General features: G+C 63.5%; 1 protein-coding gene across 1 annotated transcript; it reads left to right on the top strand.

Annotated features, from left to right (window-relative positions):
* Positions 1 to 1,486: 1,486 nt before the first annotated feature.
* On the top strand, positions 1,487 to 19,079 carry ARAP1 (ArfGAP with RhoGAP domain, ankyrin repeat and PH domain 1; the record flags this gene model as incomplete). The annotated part of the gene is made up of 17 exons (XM_074167095.1): positions 1,487 to 1,589; positions 1,668 to 1,866; positions 3,086 to 3,131; positions 3,361 to 3,524; positions 5,402 to 5,614; positions 7,397 to 7,502; positions 7,783 to 7,930; positions 8,216 to 8,299; positions 8,455 to 8,523; positions 8,694 to 8,811; positions 10,135 to 10,248; positions 11,031 to 11,173; positions 13,537 to 13,569; positions 14,165 to 14,247; positions 17,137 to 17,187; positions 18,640 to 18,703; positions 18,924 to 19,079. Coding segments are annotated over 17 exons (1,894 nt in total), but the record flags the coding sequence as incomplete, so codon positions are not given.
* Positions 19,080 to 19,187: the final 108 nt, after the last annotated feature.

Raw genomic sequence — 19,187 nt, forward strand, 5'->3', positions numbered from 1 at the left:
CACACCCACGGGTGAGACTGGGGACACCCCCCCCCCCACCCCCATCCCCCCCTCACTTCAACACGACCCCCCCCCCCCCCCCCACACACACACTGCCCTCCTCCCTTCAACCCTCCTCTTCATTCCCCCCCCCCACACCTCAACCCCCCTCACTCCCCCCCCTTCGACCCCCCCCTCACTCCCCCCCCACCTCGACCCCCCTCCTCATCCCCCCCCCACCTCGACCCCCCTCCTCATTCCCCCCCTTCAACCCCCCTCCTCATCCCCCCCCACCTCAACCTCCGCTGCCCTGGGGCACCCCCCCCACCCCCCGCCCTGAGAGGGACGGGCACAGCTGGGGACCCGATAATGGGGGGGTGTATAACCCCTTTGTACCCCCTTTATAACCCCTTTATACTGCCTTTGTACCCCCTTTATAACCCCTTTATAACCCCTTTGTACCCCCTTTATAACCCCTTTATACTGCCTTTGTACCCCCTTTATAACCCCTTTATAACCCCTTTGTACCCCCTTTATAACCCCTTTGTACCCCATTTGTATTTCCTTTATAACCCCTTTGTACCCCCTTTATAACCCCTTTATACTGCCTTTGTACCCCCTTTGTACCCCCTTTATAACCCCTTTATAACCCCTTTATAACCCCTTTGTATCCCCTTTGTATCCCCTTTATAACCCCTTTATAACCCCTTTGTATCCCCTTTGTATCCCCTTTATAACACCTTTGTATCCCCTTTGTATCCCCTTTATAACCCCTTTATAACACCTTTGTATCCCCTTTATAACCCCTTTGTACCCCCTTTATAACCCCTTTGTACCCCCTTTATAACACCTTTGTATCCCCTTTATAAACCCTTTATACTGCCTTTGTACCCCCTTTATAACCCCTTTGTATCCCCTTTATAACCCCTTTGTACCCCCTTTATAACACCTTTATAACCCCTTTGTACCCCATTTGTATTTCCTTTATGACCCCTTTATAACACCTTTGTACCCCCTTTATACCCCCTTTATACCCCATTTGTATTTCCTTTATGACCCCTTTATAACCCCTTTGTACCCCCTTTGTACCCCTTTTATAACCCCTTTATACCCCCTTTATACCCCCTTTATAACCCCTTTGTACCCCCTTTATAACCCCTTTGTATTTCCTTTATAACCCCTTTATAACACCTTTGTATCCCCTTTATAACCCCTTTGTACCCCTTTTATAACCCCTTTGAACCCCTTTGTACCCCCTTTGTACCGCCTTTATAACCCCTTTGTACCCCCTTCTAACCCCTTTATAACCCCTTTGTACCCCCTTTGTACCCCCTTTCCCGGGAGGACGTTGGGGGCCAGGGGACATGCTGGGGGGGAATCCCAGACCCCACCAACTCTCCGTGGATGCTCTGTGGGGAGACCAGGATGCTCCATCCCCCCATCCTTCATCTCCCCCCCTCTCCCCCCCCCAATTTTCTCCCCCCCCCCCCCCCCCCTTTCCCCCCAGATTCGAGAGCACCTTCGAGATCTACACGGAGTCGGAGCGACTCTACCTCTTTGGGCTGGAGAGCCCCGATTCCGCTCGGGAATGGCTCAAATCCATAGCCAAGGTGGGCCTGGGGGTGGTCGGGGTGGTCGGGGGCGCTGAGAGCCACCACGCTGACCTGTCCCTCTTGTCCCCACCTCAGTCCTTCGTCCACCCTCATGCCGAGGAGCTGCTGGCCCTGGACTTCGAGCGGCTGGGCCGGCTGCACTACAAGGGTGGCTTGAACCTCGAGCGAGCCAAGGAGGGTTGGTTCGCCCTGGTGGGCTCCACGCTTCACCTCTGTCCCCCCCCGGACGGCGAGAGGCAGGAACCCCTCCAGCTGCGCAAGCTGCAGGAGCTCTGTGGGTGTCCCTCAACCCCTTCCCCTTCCATAGCGCCTTGGGGTCCCCCGAAACCTGCAGCAACCAGGTTTTGGTGGAGGGGATGTGGCGGAGGATGCTCTTGTGGAGTGTGGGGTCCCACCACGGAGGAGTGGGATGGAGATGGGGCTGGAGATGGAGATGAGATAGAGATGGGGATGGGGATGGAGGTGGGGATGGAGATGGAGAATGGAGATGAGATAGAGATGGGGTTGGGATGGGGATGGATGTGGGGATAGGGATCGAGATGGGGATGGAGATGAGATAGAGATGGGGTTGGGATGGGGATGGAGATGGAGAATGGAGATGAGATAGAGATGGGGATGGGATGGGGATGGAGATGGAGAATGGAGATGGAGAATGGAGATGAGATTGGGATGGGGATGGATGTGGGGATGGGGATGGAGGTGGGATGGGATGGGGATGGGATGGGACAGGGATGGAGGTGGGATGGGATGGAGATGGAGATGGGGATGGAGATGGAGAATGGAGATGAGATAGAGATGGGGATGGGATGGGGATGGATGTGGGGATGGGGATGGAGATGGGGATGGAGATGAGATAGAGATGGGGTTGGGATGGAGATGGAGATGGGGATTGAGATGGAGAATGGAGATGAGATAGAGATGGGGATGGGATGGGGATGGATGTGGGGATGGGGATGGAGATGGGGATGGAGATGAGATAGAGATGGGGTTGGGATGGGGATGGAGATGGAGAATGGAGATGGAGAATGGAGATGAGATTGGGATGGGGATGGATGTGGGGATGGGGATGGATGTGGGGATGGGGATGGAGGTGGGATGGGATGGGGGTAGAGATGGGATGGGACGGGGATGGGACAGGGATGGAGGTGGGATGGGATAGGGATGGAGATGGGGATGGGATGGAGATGGAAATGGCAATGGAGATGGAGATGGGATGGGATGAGATGGGATGAGATGGGGATGGAGTTGGAGATGGAGGTGGGATGGGATGGGGATGGGGATGGGATGGGATGGGATGGGATGGGATGGAGATGGGGCTGGAGATAGAGGTGCTGCTGCTCTTCATCCTCTCCATCCTCTTCCCCATCCCTGGAAAGTCACTGCCGGTCCCCTTTGGGCTGGAGCTGGACCTGGTGGGTCCATGTGGAGCTGGGGAGGTACGGGGGGGGACCCCACATTCCTGGGGGTGACGGCCTCTCTGCCTTTCCTTCCAGCCATCCAGGGGGACAATGAGGTGCTGGTGCTGGTGGAGAGGCGGAGGTGAGACCCTTCTTCCAGCAAAATATCACCCCCTGCCCAAGCCCCCCCCATCTCCTGTGGCGTATTTGCCCCCTCCGGGGTGACTGAGGACCCCCAGAAGAGAGACGGAACCATTCTGGGGGGGTCCACGGGGAGGGTTTTTTTTTTTTTGGGGGGGGTGGGGTGGTGTGGGGGGGGTTGGGGGGTGTTTCTGACCCCCCCCCCTCGCTGAGGCCGGCGTTGTCGGCAGGACGCTCTACATCCAGGGGGAGAGGAAGCTGGATTTCCTGGGCTGGGTCCAGGCCATCCAGAAGGCGGCGGGCAGCGGGGGGGACACTTTGTCGGAGCAGCAGCTGACGGAGGCCGACGTCCCGCTGCTGGTGGATCGGTGCGTCGACTACATCACCCGGTGCGGTACGTGCCGCGGCCCCGCGGGTGGTGGGGTTCGGCTCCCCCAATTCCCCCACCCCCCCAATTCCCCTCACCCCCCCCCCCCCAAACCTCCAGGACTGTGTGGGGCACGGCAGGCTGAGACCCGACGCGCTCGTGACGCGGGTTTCCCATCCCCCTCCTGGAGCATCCGCCCTTTCCCCCCCCCCCCCCCCCCAACCTCCGGGGGTGGAATCTGGCTGGAGAAGGGCTTTGGCTCCTTGGTGGTGGCTCCTCCTTGGAGGTCGGTGGCTCCTTGGTGGTCGGAGCCGACACCTGCGGGATTTGGGGAAGCGCCAGGGAACCGGCTCCCCCCCCCCCCCGCCAGCAGCATCTGGTCATGGAATTTGGGTGGGAATTGACCTTTAAAGGCCACTCAGTCCCATCCGTTGCCCTGGGCAGGGACACCTCCAACCAGAGAAAGTCGCTCCAAGCCCCCTCCAACCTGGCCTTGAACCCCTCCAGGGATGGGGCAGCCACAGCTTCTCTGGGCAACCTGGGCCAGGCTCTCACCACCCTCAGAGGGAAAAATTCCCTCCCCTAAGATCTCATCTAAATCTCCCTTTTTCCGTTAAAAACCGTTCCCCCTCCTCCTATGGCTCCCCTCCCTGATAAAAACTCTGTCCCCACCTCCTCTGAGGACAGTCCGAGAGAGTTGGGGGGGTTCAGCCTGGAGAAGAGAAGGCTCCGGGGAGACCTTGGAGCCCCTTCCAGTCCCTAAAGGGGGGGGCTCCAGGAAAGCTGGGGAGGGACTCTGGATGAGGGAGGGGAGCCATAGGAGGAGGGGGAAGGGTTTGACACGGAAAGAGGGGAGATGGAGATGAGATGTGGGGAAGAAATGGATGGATGGATGAGGAGATGGATGGATGGATGGATGGAGAGATGGATGGATGGATGGATGGATGGGGAGATGGATGGATGGATGGATGGATGGATGGATGGATGGATGGGGAGATGGATGGATGGATGGATGGATGAGTAGATGGATGGATGAGTGGGTGGGTGGATGGAGGGATGGATGGGGAGATGGATGGATGGATGAGGAGATGGATGGATGGATGGATGGATGGGGAGATGGATGGATGGATGAGGAGATGGATGGATGGATGGGTGGAAGAATGGATGGGTGGAAGGATGGATAGATGAGTGGAAGGATGGATAGATGGGGAGATGGATGGATGGATGGGGAGATGGATGGATGAGTGGGTGGGTGGATGGAGGGATGGATGGATGGATGAGTAGATGGATGGATGGATGGATGGATGGGGAGATGGATGGATGGATGAGGAGATGGATGGATGGATGAGGAGATGGATGGATGGATGGATGGATGGATGGATGAGGAGATGGATGGATGGATGGGGAGATGGATGGATGGATGAGGAGATGGATGGATGGATGGATGGATGGATGGATGAGGAGATGGATGGATGGATGAGGAGATGGATGGATGGATGGATGGATGAGGAGATGGATGGATGGATGGGGAGATGGATGGATGGGTTGAGACCCTGGCCCAGGTTGCCCAGAGAAGCTGTGGCTGCCCCATCCCTGGAGGGGTTCAAGGCCAGGTTGGAGGGGGCTTGGAGCAACCTGGTCCGGTGGGAGGCATCCCTGGATGGAACTGGATGGTCTTTAAGGTCCCTTCCCACCCAAACCATCCCGTGATTCTATCATATAAGCCCCGTCTAGGAACTGGAAGGGACTCTAAAGTCTCTCTGGAACCTTCTCCTCTTCATGCTGAGGAGCAAAGGCTCCGGGAACGGAGATGGAGAGCCAGCCAGAGGGTGGGCGGGGTGGACCGGGATGGGGTGACCGTTCCCCACGGAGAGGGTCTCATCCCCACGGGTTCTGCCGCACAGGGCTGACCTCCGAGGGCATCTACCGCAAGAGTGGGCAGAACTCCAAGATCACCAGCCTGCTGGAGATGCTACGGCGGGACGCCCGCTCCGTCTGCCTGAAGGAGGGCGAGCACCAGGTGGACGACGTCGCCAACACCCTCAAACGCTTCTTCCGTGACCTCGGGGACGGGCTCTTCACCGGGCGGTGGGGCCAGGACTGGCTACGGGCCACCGGTGAGTCCCGGGATGGTGGTGGTGGTGGTGGTGGTGGTGGGGATGCTGGGGATGCTGGGGGGGGGGTTGGTGGGACCAGGGATTTGGGGCTGGGACAGGGCAGAGAGCCAGAAAACCACCCCCCCACCCCTCTGCCCCCCAGCCCTTCGCTTCTGCATCGGGACCCTGAATACCAGGGATGGGGGCACCCCATGGCAAAACAGCCGGGAGCTGGGATGCTCCGGCCGTGGGATGATCCGGCCCCACAGAGGTGGGATGCTCTGGCCCCATGGAACTGGGATACTCTGGCCCCATGGAGCTGGGATGCTCTGGCCCTGGGAAGCTCTGGCCCCACAGAGCTGGGATGTTCTGGTTCCTGGGATGCTCTGGCCCCATGGAACTGGGATGCTCTGGCCCCATGGAGCTGGGAAGCTCTGGCCCCATGGAACTGGGAAGCTCTGGCCCCATGGAATTGGGATACTCTGGCCCCATGGAGCTGGGATGCTTCATCCCCACGGAGCTGGGATGCTCTGGCCCCATGGAACTGGGATGCTCTGGTTCCTGGGAAGCTCTGGCCCCATGATGCTGGGATGCTCTGGCCCCATGGAACTGGGATGCTCCAGCCCTGGGAAGCTCTGGCCCCACAGAGCTGGGATGTTCTGGTTCCTGGGATGCTCTGGCCCCATGGAACTGGGAAGCTCTGGCCCCATGGAACTGGGATGCTTCATCCCCACGGAGCTGGGATGCTCTGGCCCCATGGAACTGGGATGCTCTGGTTCCTGGGAAGCTCTGGTTCCTGGGATGCTCTGGCCGCATGGAGCTGGGATGCTCTGGCCCCGGGAAGCTCTGGCCCCACAAAGCTGGGATGTTCTGGTTCCTGGGATGCTCTGGCCCCATGGAACTGGGAAGCTCTGGCCCTGGGATGCTCTGGCCCCATGGAGCTGGGATACTCTGGCCCCATGGAGCTGGGATACTTCATCCCCATGGAGCTGGGATGCTCTGGCCCCATGGAACTGGGATGCTCTGGCCCCATGGAGCTGGGATGCTTCATCCCCACGGAGCTGGGATGCTCTGGCCCCATGGAACTGGGATGCTCTGGTTCCTGGGAAGCTCTGGCCCCATGATGCTGGGATGCTCTGGCCCCATGGAACTGGGATGCTCCAGCCCTGGGATGCTCTGGCCCCACAGAGCTGGGATGTTCTGGTTCCTGGGATACTCTGGCCCCACGGAACCGGGAAGCTCTGGCCCCATGGAACTGGGATGCTTCATCCTCACGGAGCTGGGATGCTCTGGCCCCATGGAACTGGGATGCTCTGGTTCCTGGGAAGCTCTGGTTCCTGGGATGCTCTGGCCCCATGGAACTGAGAAGCTCTGGCCCTGGGATGCTCTGGCCCCATGGAACTGGGATGCTTCATCCCCACGGAGCTGGGATGCTCTGGCCCCATGGAACTGGGATGCTTCATCCCCACGGAGCTGGGATGCTCTGGCCCCATGGAACTGGGATGCTCTGGTTCCTGGGAAGCTCTGGTTCCTGGGAAGCTCTGGCCCCATGATGCTGGGATGCTCTGATTCCTGGGATGCTCTGGCCCCATGATGCTGGGATGCTCTGATTCCTGGGATGCTCCAGCCCCATGGAGCTGGGATGCTCCAGCCCTGGGATGCTCTGGCCCCACGGAGCTGGGATGCTCCACTCCCACGGTGGGACAGGAGGGTCCGAGGTGGGGTCTGGAGAGGGGATGGTGGGGCCGTGGCTCTTAATCTCCCCTTCCCGCCCCCTCCACCCTCATCCTCTCCCTCTCGCAGCGCTGGAGGATGAGGAGGCCAAGATCGGCGAGTACCGGCGGCTCCTGGGCAACCTCCCTACGGTGAACCGGGCCACGCTGAAGGCCCTCATCAACCACCTCTTTCGGTATGGCGTGGGGTGACCAGTCCGTGGCATGGCCGAGTCTGGGGTCCCTGAGCCCCCGTGGGGCATGACCCCATCCGCTGTGGGGTCCTGGGGTGGAGAAGAGCCTTCATCCCTCGGCTCAGGCTCCAAGAAAGCAAAAAGAGTGGGATTTGGGGTCAAGCTGTGCCCAAAGCTGAGCATCACGTCCCCATGTGGGGCACCTTCCCCTTGGCGAGGCTGAAGTGGGGGTCCTGGGGTGGGGGGAGCTATGGGGCAGGAACCGTAACGGGGTTCCCCGCAGGGTCCAGCTCTTCTCCGGGGAGAACCAGATGAACACGCACAACCTGGCCATCGTCTTCGGGCCCACGCTCTTCCAGACGGACGGCAAGGACTACAAGGCGGGACGGGTGGTGGAGGACCTCATCAGCCACTACGTGAAGATCTTTAACGTAGGTTCACCCCCCCACCCCACCCCAGGCCTGGCTCTGGGTCATTCCTAAGGGATGGGGAGGTGGAAGGAGGAGGAAGCTGGGTCTGCTCTGTCTGCAGAGCTTCGGAGATGAGGGGATGGGGGTCCGTGTCCCTGCAAACCCTGGAGAACCCCAAGCCTGGAGGTGCTGGATCCACTGGGCAGGGGAGCAGATTCCTCCGGGGACCCACATCGGCTGCTGCAGTGGAATTTAAGGGTGGCGTGGTCACCCCTGATGGCTCCTTGGACTCCTCTTCCTCGGTAGGTCAACGACCAAGAGATGAAGAAGCAGCAGGACGAGATCATGGCCATCATGAAGATGCGGGAGGCAGCGTCCAGCGGGAAGCAGGTGGGTCCTGGACATGGGGACCTTCCTGGGGTGCCCACTTTGCACGGAGACCTCACCGCCTGCTCCAGCATCTCCTGGAGGTGCCCCAGGCAGGGGGTGTCCATGCTGGGGTGGGGGGAAGCTGTAGGTTGAAGGGCTTTCCCTTTGCCCTCCAGCAAGCCGGGGACTTCATCTGCACTGTCTACTTGGAGGAGAAGAAGACGGAGGCAGAGCAGCATGTCAAGGTGAACGATGGGGTGGAGGGGGCAGAAGGGGACAAGGACCCCCCCCCCCGTTGCATGCCCTGTGGTGGCATGGGGTGGCCCTGAGCTGGCATCTCTGTGGCACGAGGGTGGCATGGCCTCGGGCAATGGCTGATGGAGACGTGTCCCTTCCCTCTGTCCCTCCTGCCCAGATCCCGGCCACCATGACAGCCGAGGAGCTCACCTTCGAGATCCTGGACCGGAGGAAAATCGTCATGAAGGAGAAGGACTATTGGAGCTGCTTCGAAGTGAACGAGAGGGAGGAGGCAGGTTGGTGTGGGGGAGGTGGGATGGGGATGGAGATGAGGATGGAGATGGGATGGGGATGGAGGTGCAAATGGAGATGGGGATGGGGATAGAGATGGAGATGAGGATGGAGATGGAACGGGGATGGGACGGGGATGGAGGTGGAGATGGGAATGGAGATGAGGATGGAGATGGGGATGGAGGTGGAAATGGAGATGGAGATGAGGATGGAGATGGGGATGGGGACGAGGATGGAGATGGGGATGGAGGTGGAAATGGAGATGAGGATGGAGATGGGAATGAGGATGGAAATGGGGATGGAGATGGGAATGAGGATGGAGATGGGGACGGAGATGGAGATGGGAATGGGGATGGGATGGAGATGGGGATGGGGATGAGGATGGAGATAGGGATGGAGGTGGAAATGGACATGAGGAAGGAGATGGAGATGGGAATGGGAATGGGAATGGAGGTGGGGATGGGATGGAGATGGGGATGGGGACAGGGATGGAGATGGGGATGGAGGTGGAGATGGAGGTGGAAATGGAGATGGAGATGAGGATGGAGATGGAGGTGGGGATGGGATGGAGATGGGGATGGGGCTGGAGATGGTGATAGGATGGAGATGGGAGGGGATGGGGATGAAGACGGGGATGGAGATGCGGATGGGGGTAAAGATGGAGATGGGGATGGAGATGGGAATGGAATTAGAGATGAGAATGGAGATGGAGATAGGGATGGGGATGGAATTAGAGATGAGGATGGGGATGGGGATGGAGATGGAGATGGGGACGAGAAGACTCCCGTGGGGACCGCCCCATGGAGCAATGCTGGGATGGGCTCCAGGCGCTCGGGGAAGGATGGCTGTGGTGCTGCAGCTTTGCTGGCCACATCCCGGATGCAGGTGGCCGAGCGCTGCAGGTGGGCTGGTGGTTTGGACCACGGGGCATCTCTCCTCGTCCTTAGGGGTTCAAACACCTTGGTGTGAGCAGGATGAGGATGAGACCCTGGTCCTGATGGCTGGTGCCTTGGGCTCCTGCCACCAGCTCTGGGGAGGGAGACAGCAGGGGGCCGAGGCCACCAGCGCCCCGGGCACCCCTGAAAGGGACAGAGCGGGGCCAAAAGTCACCTCCCCGGGGTCCGAAAGTCACCTCCTCATGGGGGGGACAATTAGTGAGCAGCGGCACCGTGGAGTGAATTTAATTAGAAGGGGATGGTGCTGGGTCGGAGGGCTGCACGGGGGCAGGCGGGATGGTCCCTTGGCTGGCTCTGGGGACACGTGTGTCACCTCCCCGCCCTTGGTGGGTGGCAGCCCCTCACCCTGCCCGTCCCCCCCCCACCCCACAGAACGGCCCTTGCACTACTCGGAAAAAGTCCTGCCCATTCTGCACTGCCTGGGGACGGAGAGCTACCTGGTGGTGAAGAAGCAGATGTCCATGGAGAACATGCTCATCTACCTCGGTGAGGAACTGGGAATGCTGGGATGCGGCTGGGAAAGGAGGGGATGGGATGGGGATGAGATGGGATGGAGATGGGGAAGGGGATGGAGATGGGATGGGGATGGGATGGGGATGGGGATGGGGATGGGGATGGAGATGGGGATGGAGATAGAGATGGGGATGGGATTGGGATGGGGATGGAGATGGGATGAGGAGGGGATGGAGATGGGATGGAATGAGATGGGGATGGGATGGAGATGGGATGGGGATGGAGATGGGGATAGAGATAGGGATGGGATGGAGATGGGGATGGGATGGGGATGATGGGGATGGGATGGGAATGGGGATGGCATGGGATGGGGATGGAGATGGGATGAGGAGGGGATGGAGATGGGATGGAATGGGATGGGGATGGAGATGGGGATGGGACGGGGATGGAGATGGCATGGAGATGAGATGGAGATGGGGATGGAATGGGATGGGGATGGGGATAGGATGGAGATGGGATGGGGATGGGGAGGGGATGGAGATGGGATGGAATGGGATGGGATGGGGATGGGGATGGAATGGGATGGGGATGGGATGGAGATGGGGATGGGATGGAGATGGGATGGAATGGGATGGAGATGGGATGGAATGGGATGGAGATGGGATGGAATGGGATGGGGATGGGGATGGGATGGGGATGGGATGAGGAGGGGATGGGGAGGGGATTTCCCCCTGGGACTGGGTCAGGCTGCCCCCCATGCCCTTCCTGGGGGTGGTGGGGGGGCTGACTCCCCGTGGGGGGGCCGGTGCCCCCAGCCAGCAGAGTGGGCGACTGCAAGCACGGCATGATGAAGTTTCGGGAGGAGAGGAACCTGCTGGGGCTGGGCCTGAGCACCGGCTTCCACGACCGGTACTTCATCCTCAACCACTCCTGCCTGCGCCTCTACAAGGAAGTGCGGGTGAGCCCTTCCTGCCCCTTCCTGCCCCTTCCTGCCCCTTCCTGCCCCTTCCTGCCCCTGCCTGCCCTTCCTGCCCCTGCCTGCCCCTGCCTGCCCCTTCCTGCCCTTCCTGCCCCTGCCTGCCCCTTCCTGCCCCTGCCTGCCCTTCCTGCCCCTGCCTGCCCCTTCCTGCCCCTGCCTGCCCCTGCCTGCCCCTTCCTGCCCCTGCCTGCCCTTCCTGCCCCTGCCTGCCCCTTCCTGCCCCTTCCTGCCCCTTCCTGCCCCTGCCTGCCCCTTCCTGCCCCTTCCTGCCCTTCCTGTCCCTTCCTGCCCCTTCCTGCCCCTGCCTGCCCCTTCCTGCCCTTCCTGCCCCTTCCTGCCCCTTCCTGCCCCTGCCTGCCCTTCCTTCCCCTTCCTTCCCCTTCCTTCCCCTTCTTGCCCCTTCCTGCCCCTTCCTGTCCCTTCCTGTCCCTTCCTGCCCCTGCCTGCCCCTTCCTGCCCCTTCCTGCCCCTGCCTGCCCTTCCTGCCCTTCCTGCCCCTTCCTGCCCCTGCCTGCCCCTGCATTGCCCTCCCTGCCCCTTCCTGCCCTTCCTGCCCCTTCCTGCCCCTGCCTGCCCCTTCCTGCCCCTTCCTGCCCCTGCCTGCCCCTGCCTGCCCCTTCCTGCCCTTCCTGCCCCTGCCTGCCCCTTCCTGCCCCTTCCTGCCCCTGCCTGCCCCTTCCTGCCCCTTCCTGCCCCTGCCTGCCCTTCCTGCCCCCTCCTGCCCCTCCTGCCCCTTCTTGCCCCTTCCTGCCCCTTCCTGCCCCTTCCTTCCCCTTCCTGCCCCTGCCTGCCCCTTCCTGTCCCTTCCTGCCCCTTCCTGCCCCTGCCTGCCCTTCCTGCCCCTGCCTGCCCCTGCCTGCCCTTCCTGCCCCTTCCTGCCCCTTCCTGCCCTTCCTGCCCCTTCCTGCCCCTTCCTGCCCTTCCTGCCCCTTCCTGCCCTTCCTGCCCCCTCCTGCCCCTCCTGCCCCTTCCTGCCCCTTCCTGCCCTTCCTGCCCCTGCCTGCCCCTTCCTGCCCTTCCTGTCCCTTCCTGCCCCTTCCTGCCCCTGCCTGCCCCTTCCTGCCCTTCCTGCCCCTTCCTGCCCCTTCCTGCCCTTCCTGCCCCTTCCTGCCCTTCCTGCCCCTGCCTGCCCTTCCTGCCCCTTCCTGCCCCTTCCTGCCCCTTCCTGCCCTTCCTGCCCCTGCCTGCCCTTCCTGTCCCTGCCTGCCCCTGCCTGCCCTTCCTGCCCCTGCCTGCCCCTGCCTGCCCCTTCCTGCCCCTTCCTGCCCCTTCCTGCCCCTGCCTGCCCCTGCCTGCCCCTGCCTGCCCTGCCTGCCCCTGCCTGCCCCTGCCTGCCCTTCCTGCCCCTTCCTGCCCCTTCCTGCCCCTGCCTGCCCTTCCCCTGCCTTCACTCTCCTTCCCAGCTGTGCTGGGGGTCCCCGAGGATGTGGGACCCACCTAGAGTGGCATCGCCCAGGCATTGCAGGCAGCTGTGGGGCAGCCATGGGGCTGGCATTGCACTGGATTGTAGGCAGCCGTGGGGTTGGCAGTGCAGTCAGCCGTGGGGCTGACCCCCCAGCAATGCAGGCAGCTGTGGGGCTGACCCCCCAACACTGCAGGAAGCCATGGGGCTGACCCCCAGCAGTGTGGACAACGATGGGGCTGACCCCCCAGCAGTGCAGGCAGCCATGGGGCTGACCCCCAGCAGTGCAGGCAGCCATGGGGCAGCCATGGGGCTGCCCCCCAGCAGTGCAGGCAGCCATGGGGCTGACCCCCCAACGCTGCTGGCAGCCATGGGGCTGCCCCCCAGCAGTGCAGGCAGCCATGGGGCTGACCCCCAGCAGTTCAAACAGCCATGGGGCAGCCATGGGGCTGACCCCAACACTGCAGGCAGCCGTGGGGCTGCCCCCCAACACTGCAAACAGCCATGGGGCTGACCCCCAGCAGTGCAGGCAGCCATGGGGCTGACTCTCAACACTGCAGGCAGCCGTGGGGCTGACCCCCAGCAATGCAGGCAGCCATGGGGCTGACCCCCCAACGCTGCTGGCAGCCATGGGGCTGACCCCCAGCAGTGCAGGCAGCCATGGGGCTGACCCCCAGCCGTGTGGACAACGATGGGGCTGACCCCCAGCAGTGCAGGCAGCCGTGGGGCTGACCCCCCAACACTGCAGGCGCAGCCATGGGGCTGACCCCCAGCAGTGCAAACAGCCATGGGGCAGCCATGGGGCTGACCCCAACACTGCAGGCAGCCGTGGGGCTGCCCCCCAGCAGTGCAGGCAGCCATGGGGCTGACCCCCAGCCATGGGTCTGACCCCCCCCTGGCCGCTGTAACCCCCGCCCCCCCCCCATCCTCTGTGTCACAGAGCCTGAAGCAGCGTGTCCCCCCCTTGGAGACGGTGAGTAGAGGAGCCCGGGGGGGCTCAGCCGGGCGCAGGGGGGGCCCCCGCCCCCTCTGCCCTTACAAGGTTGCCCGGGGGCAATCCCAAATCCAATCCCGCCGCCCGTCACCGTAGCCTCAGGCCGTGGTGCCCCCCTCCCTGGTTGCCACCAGTGCGGGGGGGGGGACACCCCACGGGTGGGGAAGGGGCTCCGCGGAAGGGATGGGGCTGAGCCGACCCCCCCCCCGAACCCCCCCCATCCCGCGGGCATTGGATTGGGCTCTTGTAAGTCACGCCGCTTGCACGCCAATGCCGATGGCGGGGGGGGGGGACACGACACGGTGACACCGTGGTGGGGGGTGTCCCCATGGTGTCACCCGCTGCCGGAGCATGGCTTGAGGGGGGGGGGGCATGGCGAGGCGCAGCCGGCACTGGGGGGGGGGGGGGGGGGGGGGTCCTGGGTGACAGGGGAGGGGGGACTGCTCTGCCCTGCCTGGGGTGGGGTGGGGGGGACACACACACGACACAAAGCCCCCCCCCCCCCAGCATGGGTGGGGAGGGGTGGTGGAGGGGGGTGTGACAGCCCCCAACCCGGGGTCCCCTCTGTCCCCAGAGCCACAAGCCGGAGAAGGAGTGGCCCGTCAGGAACCTGAAGGTCTACCTGGGGGTTAAGAAGAAGCTGCGGCCCCCGACGTGGTGAGGGGGGACACGGGGACGGGGGGGGGGGACGGGGGGGGGGGACGGGGGGGGGGGGGATGAGATGGGGATGGAGACAGTGACAGGGATGATGATGGGGATGGGGATAGGATGGAGATGGGGACAGGGGCAGGGATGAGGATGAGGATGGGGATAAGGATGGGGTCGGGGACAGGGATGAAGACAAGGAAGGGGACAGGGATGGGGACAGGATGGAGACGGGACAGGGGTAGGGATGAGGATGAGGATAAGGATGGGGTCGGGGACAGGGATGAGGACAGAGATAGGGATGGGAATGGGGACAGGGATGATGATGGGGACGGGGACAGGGATGAAGACAAGGAAGGGGACAGGGATGGGGACAGGATGGAGATGGGGACGGGGTAGGGATGAGGATGAGGATGAGGATGGGGATAAGGATGGGGTCGGGGACAGGGATGAAGACAAGGGGACAGGGATGGGGACAGGATGGAGATGGGGACAGGGGTAGGGATGAGGATGGGGATAAGGATGGGGTTGGGGACAGGGATGAGGACAGAGATAGAGATGGGAATGGGGACATGGATAGGGATGGGGACAGGGATGGAGTTGGGGATAGGGATGGAGCTGGGGACAACGACAGAGGTGAGGATGGGGACAGGGATGGGGATGGAGACAGGGATAGGGACAATGACGGATGATGATGGGGATGGGGACAGGGATGAGGACAAGGAAGGGGACAGGATGGAGATGGGGACAGGGGTAGGGATGAGGATGAGGATGAAGATGAGGATGGGGTCGGGGACAGGGATGAGGACAGAGATAGGGATGGGGACAAAGATAGGGATGGCAATGGGGACAGGGATGGAGTTGGGGACAGGGATGGAGTTGGGGATAGGGATGGAGCTGGGGACAAGGACAGAGGCGAGGATGGGGACAGGATGGAGATGGGGACAGGGATAGGGATGAGGATGGAGATGGGGATAGTGATGGGGACAGGAACAGGGCTGGGGACAGGGATGAGGACAGAGATACGGGATGGGAATGGGGACAAGGATAGGGATGGGGATGGGGACAAGGACAGAGGTGAAGATGGGGACAGGGGTGGGGATGGTGACAGGGATGGGATAGGGATGGGGATGGTGACAGGGACAGGGGCAGGGCTGGGGACAGGGACAGAGATGAGGCCGGAGATAGGGGATGGAGATGGGGACAGGGATGGGGACAGCGACAGGGACAGGGATGAGATGGGGACGGAGAGAGGGGTGGAGATGGGGACAGGGACAGGGATGAGGATGGGGATGGGGTCCAGGGCAGAGGTGAGGATGGGGACAGGGATGGGGACAGGGATGAGGATGAGGATGGGGATAGGGATGGGGACGGTGACAGGGACAGGGATGAGGATGGGGATTGGGACAGGGATGTGGACAGGGATGGGGGCTGTGACAGGGATGAGGATGGGGATGGGGATGAGATGGGGATGGGGACAGTGACAGGGATGAGGATGGGGATGGGGACAGGGATGGGGATGGGATGGGGACAGGGATGGGGATGGGGGCAGTGACAGGGATGAGGATGGGGATGGGGACGGGGATGGGGACAGGGATAAGGATGGGATGGGGACAGGGATGGGGATGGGGATGGGGACAGGGATAAGGATGGGATGGGGGCAGTGACAGGGATGGGGACAGTGACAGGGATGGGAGCGGTGACAGGGATGAGGATGGGGAAGGGGACAGGGATGGGGATGGGATGGGGACAGGGATAAGGATGGGATGGGGACAGGGACGGGGATGGGGACGTCAGTGGGGACAGGATGGGGATGGGGACAGGGATAAGGACAGGGATAAGCATGAGGACGATGACAGGGGTGAGGATGGGGACAGGGATGGGGACAGGGACACAGCTCCTGCCGACCGTCCCTCCTGCCACCAGATGTCAGAGCAGCCTCGCAGGACGCTGCTGCCACCGCCCGCTGCCAGCTCGGGGCTGGGGACATCCCTGTCCCCTACCCCTGGCGGGGGGAGCACTGGGGTGGGGGGGGGCCAGGGACAAATGGGGACCTAGCACCGAGTGGGAGGGGGACAACCGTGTGTGAGTGGCGGGGGGGGGTGTCACAGACCGGGGGGGGGGGGTGTCACAGGGATGGGAGGGGGGTTGGTGGTTGGGGGTTTGCAGGGCTTGGGGGGGGTTTCAGGGCTGGGGGGGGGGTCACAGGGTGGGGGGGTTTATATGGAGGGGGGGTCACAGGGCTGGGGAGGGTTGCAGGACTGGGGGGGGTCACAGGGTGGGGGGGGGATTACATGGAGGGGGGGTCACAGGGCTGGGGAGGGTTGTAGGACTGGGGGGGTTGCAGGGTGGGGGGGTTTACATAGAGGGGGGGTCGCAGGACTGGGGGGGTCGCAGGGTGGGGGGGTCACAGGGTGGGAGGGGGTTTACATGGAGGGGGGGTCGCAGGACTGGGGGGGGTCGCAGGGTGGGGGGGGTTTACATGGAGGGGGGGTCACAGGGGTGGGGAGGGTTGCAAGCTAGGGGGGGGGGTTGCAGGCTAAGGGGGGGTGACAGGCCTGAAGGGGTTACGGGGGTGGGGGATCGCAGGGCTGGGGGGGGTCACGGGGGGGGTGGGGTGTTACAGGGGGGCTTTACAAGGCTGGGGTGATTATGGGGGGGGGTCACAGGGCTTGGGGGGGGTCACAGGGACACAGGTGGCTCGTCAGGAGGATGGTGACACGGGGGGATGCGGGTGGTTGTAGGAGTGGGGGGTGTTCGCAGGGATTGGGGGTGGGGGGGGGGTGGTTACAGGGACGGGGGGGGGGGGGGGTGTGTTGTGACCCCCCCCGCCGGCCCCGAGCGATGGCAGGAGGGCGTGTGACAGTGGCCACCGCGTTGTCCCTTCTCCCCCCTTCCCAGCTGGGGCTTCACCGTCTTCTACGAGAACGAGAAGCACGAGAAGCAGCAATGGTGAGGGCAGGGCTGGACACGGGGACACTAAAGCCACCCCCCCCCGCCCCCCCCCGCCCCGGGGGACAGAGGGACACGCTGAGGGGGGTGGCAGAGCCTCAGGATGCCACCGGGCTCGGTGGCCGTCACCCTTGGCCCCTTGGGTCCCCTGTGGGGGTGGGAGGCAAAGCAGCATCTCGGGTCCTGGCTTTGTCCCCGGAGCAGCTGTGTGTCCCCGTGTCCCCTCCCCGCTGTGCCCCCCCCCCCCGGGCACCGACACCGTGTCCCCTCCCTGCTGCACCCCCATGTCCCCCCTGTGTCCCCCCCAGCCACCGACACCGTGTCCCCTCCCCACTGTGCCCCCATGTGCCCTCTGACCACCAACACCATGTCCCCTCCCGCTGTGCCCCCATGTCCCCCCCCGTCCCCTCCCCACTGTGCCCCATATCCCCCCCGTGTCCCCTCCCTGCTGCACCCCCATGTGCCCCCCGACCACCAACACCGTGTCCCCTGAGGTCACTGTCACTGTGTCCCCTCCCTGCTGCACCCCCGTGTCCCCCCCGACCACCAACACCATGTCCCCTCCCCAATGTGCCCCCATGTCCCCCCCCGTGTCCCCTCCCCACTGCGCCCCCGTGTCCCCTCTGGCCACCAACTCCGTGTCCCCTCCCCACCGCGCCCCCGTGTCCCCCCCGTGTCCCCTCCCCACTGCGCCCCCATGTCCCCCCCCATCCCCTCCCCACTGCACCCCCATGTTCCCCCCTGCTACCGACCCCGTGTCCCCTCCCCACTGCACCCCCATGTGCCCCCCCCGTGTCCCCTCCCCGCTGCGCCCCCATGTGCCTCCCAGCCACTGTCATTGTGTCCCCTCCCTTCTGCACCCCCCCGTGTCCCCCCCTCCTACCGACCCCATGTCCCCTCCCCACTGTGCCCCCATAACCCCCCCCGCGTCCCCTCCCCACTGCACCCCCGTGTCCCCCCCCCATCCCCTCCCCACTGTGCCCCCGTGTCCCCTCTGGCCACCGACTCCATGTCCCCTCCCCGCTGCACCCCTCTGTCCCCCCCGTCCCCTCCCCACTGCACCCCCATGTCCCCCCCCGTGTCCCCTCCCCACTGCACCCCCGTGTCCCCCCTGGCCACCGACCCCGTGTCTCCTCGCCCCTGTGTCCCCCCCCATCCCCTCCCCACTGCGTCCCCGTGTGCCCCCCAGCCACTGTCATCGTGTCCCCTCCCCACTGCACCCCCGTGTCCCCCCTGGCCACCGACCCCGTGTCTCCTCGCCCCTGTGTCCCCCCCCATCCCCTCCCCACTGCACCCCCGTGTCCCCCCCGTGTCCCCTCCCTTCTGCACCCCCATGTCCCCCCCTGCCACCGACTCCGTGTCCCCTCCCCACTGCGCCCCCGTGTCCCCCCCCGTGTCCCTTCCCTTCTGCACCCCCATGTCCCCCCACCCACCGTCCCCGTGTCCCCGCAGGTACCTGTGCTGTGACACCCAGGCTGACCTGCGGGAATGGTTCGCCACCTTCCTCCACGTTCAGGTAAAACCTTTTTTTTTGGGGGGGGGGGTGTGGGGGGGTGTGTGTGGGGGGGGGGCGGTGTGTATGGGGGGGGGTGGGGATGCGTGTGATGGTGGAAACGGGCAACCCGGGGGAGGTCGCTTGGCTACCAGACTCCCTGTTTGGTGTCATCGTCCCCCTCCCATCCGTCCGGGTCTGTCCGTCCCGTCCCCCCCCCCAACTTTTTTTTCCTTGTCCCCAGAACGGGGGGGCCCTGTGGCCCTCGGAGAGGTGCCAGGCGCGGGCGTCGCGGTGGCAGCAGGACGCCAGGTTGGGGAACGTCTCCCTCATCCCGCTGCGGGGCGACGAGAGCGAGATGAGGAACAGCGTGGCTGCTTATGCTACCGACCCCCTAACCGTGAGTGCCGGGGGGGGGGGGGGGGGTCCTGCATCGTCCTTGCGTCACGGGGGGGGGACGGGGACGGGGGACGACACGACACACAGCCCTGTCCCCCAAAACTTGGGG

The sequence above is a fragment of the Numenius arquata genome, unplaced genomic scaffold (assembly GCF_964106895.1).
Source record: "Numenius arquata unplaced genomic scaffold, bNumArq3.hap1.1 HAP1_SCAFFOLD_1428, whole genome shotgun sequence".
NCBI classification, from domain to species: Eukaryota; Metazoa; Chordata; class Aves; order Charadriiformes; family Scolopacidae; genus Numenius; species Numenius arquata.